The 2,054-nt window shown below is 65.9% G+C and overlaps 1 protein-coding gene across 1 annotated transcript in view; it reads right to left on the bottom strand.

Moving 5' to 3' along the window:
• Positions 1–1,677: 1,677 nt before the first annotated feature.
• EMIHUDRAFT_252488 (hypothetical protein) overlaps positions 1,678–2,054 on the bottom strand; it is a gene marked incomplete at both ends in the record, with an annotated part of 1,262 nt that continues 885 nt past the window's right edge. The window contains one exon of the mRNA XM_005788354.1: positions 1,678–1,758. Within this exon, the coding sequence (XP_005788411.1) occupies positions 1,678–1,758 (81 nt within the window). The remainder of the gene's footprint in view (positions 1,759–2,054) is intronic.

Below are 2,054 nucleotides of genomic sequence, written 5' to 3'. Positions count from 1 at the left end.
TCAACTCAGCATCCACACCCTCTACGTCGCCGACGTGGGCCTCGCGCGCGCGGCAGAGGCGACGGGCGGCAGCAACCTAGGCAGCAACGGACAGTTCTCGCACCTGTCGACGCAGAGTGTCTTTGGGAAGGCAGCCGACGCGGGCTGGTCAGCGGCGCAGGCCGAGGAGCTGGCGCGGCTCGTGGTCGGGTTGGCTCTAGTGCGGAAGAAAGCGGATGCCGCTCGCGGAGGCGCTGCCGCGGCTGGAGGCGCTGGCCGAAGCAGCGGAGGAGGTGGAGGAGACAGCAGCAGCGGATGAGCGCCAGTGAGCAGTGTGACCTCTGCTGGGACGCGCCGCGCTCGGTGCGCTGGGGTCGACAGCAAGTGCCCGATTTGCCGCCAGCCGGCGCTGCCCATCGCCGCGACTGGGCGGCTGGTGGCGGCGCAGACGACGGCGGTCGGTGGGCGAGGGAACCCCTAGTCTAGCGGAAATTTTCGGTGTATCTCGTGAATGATCGCCGAGTATCGCCTAATATCGCCTATTATCGCGCAATATCGCGCACCCTCGCGCACCCTCGCGCACCCTCACCCCGGCGGCGGACCGCGGCCGCGGAATTCTTTGTTTTCGGAGGAGACAATCTAAAGCTGGCGGCGCAGCCGGCGCGGCGCGCCTGCGGCGCGCCGTGGTTTCTTAATTTCGCGGAAACACCCAGTGTGGTTTCTTGATCATACGTGACGTAATCGGTTTCTTGTTTTACACGAGGGCATGGAGGGGGAGAGGAAAAGCAAGGCCAAGGGCGAGAGGGGGCAGGGGATGGGTCGCTGGCATACTAGGGGGGGAAGGGTGGTGGGCGGCGACCGCCGCATACCGTCCTATGGCCGCGAGGTGTGTAGCCAGCCAGATCCAGCTGCGCAACGCGAGCGGAGCGAGCGAAGCGCCAGGATGATGTGCTCCACGGCGCACGTCCCTTTGTAACGCTTCACGCCGTCGCCGTGACGTGCTATGAAAGGGCTCGCGTGATCGCGAGCATCGCACAACATCGCCGTTTATCGCATTTTATCGCCAAATATCGCGCGGTATCGCGGTTGCGATATTGTGAAAAATTTCCGCTAGACTAGGGCTGAGGGAGGCGCGGTGGGTGGGCGCGGTAGGCGCGCCGTCGGCAGCGGCCGCTCAAAGCCGCTCCGCTGGCATCACCATGGGTGGTGGGCCCAAGGTGCCCGCCGATGAAACCGCCTACCGCGACTCGCAGATTCCACGCTGACCATCGCCACGCCCTTCGTCGGCCTCAGGGACCGCTGTGGGGCTACACGGTTGGCTCGCGCGCCCCGGATGCGGCGGTCGCATCTGGAACCACCAAGTCCGAGCAGGGCGAGTGGGCCAAGAAGTTCAACAAGTTCTTTGGCAAAAAGGAGGCACGCCCAACGCTAGCATGCCCTCACCACGTCCAACAGCCACCAGCCTCTCTCAAACTCCCAGCGTTCTCTGCTCTCCCGCCGGCCCGTAGTGCACCGCCCGCCGCCATCGCACCCCCTCGACGGCTCGCGCGCGCTCCATCCGCTGCCCAGGCGCCGGAGCCGCCCGCCAAGAAGGGCTCCCGCCTGAAGCGCCCCGGCACGATCTGAGCGCGGCGTCCGCGCCGTGCGTGAGTCTCGGGATCGGACCCTCGCTCCGCTGAGCGCGACCGTCCTCGCCGATCAGCGGCGGGTGAGCCTCGCGACGCGCTTGCCGGCGCCGGCCGCCAGCACAGGCGCACAACCTAGGGCTTGGGGCGGTGGCTCCAAACGTCGGTAGATATCGGCAGTGACGATCAGTGAGGGAGAGGTGGGTGCGGTCTTAGACAACCCCTCTGTATGATTGGAGATTGCGCGGTTTTCCCCCGTCTAGACGCGCTGGCTTCAGATGTACGCTCAGCAGGGCGCGGTGGCGGCGCTCTGGCCCCTTCACCAATTTCTCGCTTGCTCATGCGTTGGCGATTCATAAACGACAATGAGAGCAGAGAGCCAGAGCGCAGAGGCAGAGCGCAAGGAGACTGGAGTGTCGGCCCAACTCCTCTTCCCCCTCCCCCCCCTCG

This window comes from Emiliania huxleyi (assembly GCF_000372725.1).
Source record: "Emiliania huxleyi CCMP1516 chromosome Unknown EMIHUscaffold_1359, whole genome shotgun sequence".
NCBI lineage: Eukaryota > Haptophyta > Isochrysidales > Noelaerhabdaceae > Emiliania > Emiliania huxleyi.
Note: the sequence above shows the minus strand (reverse complement) of the source record. Positions and strands in the feature narration are given on the sequence as shown.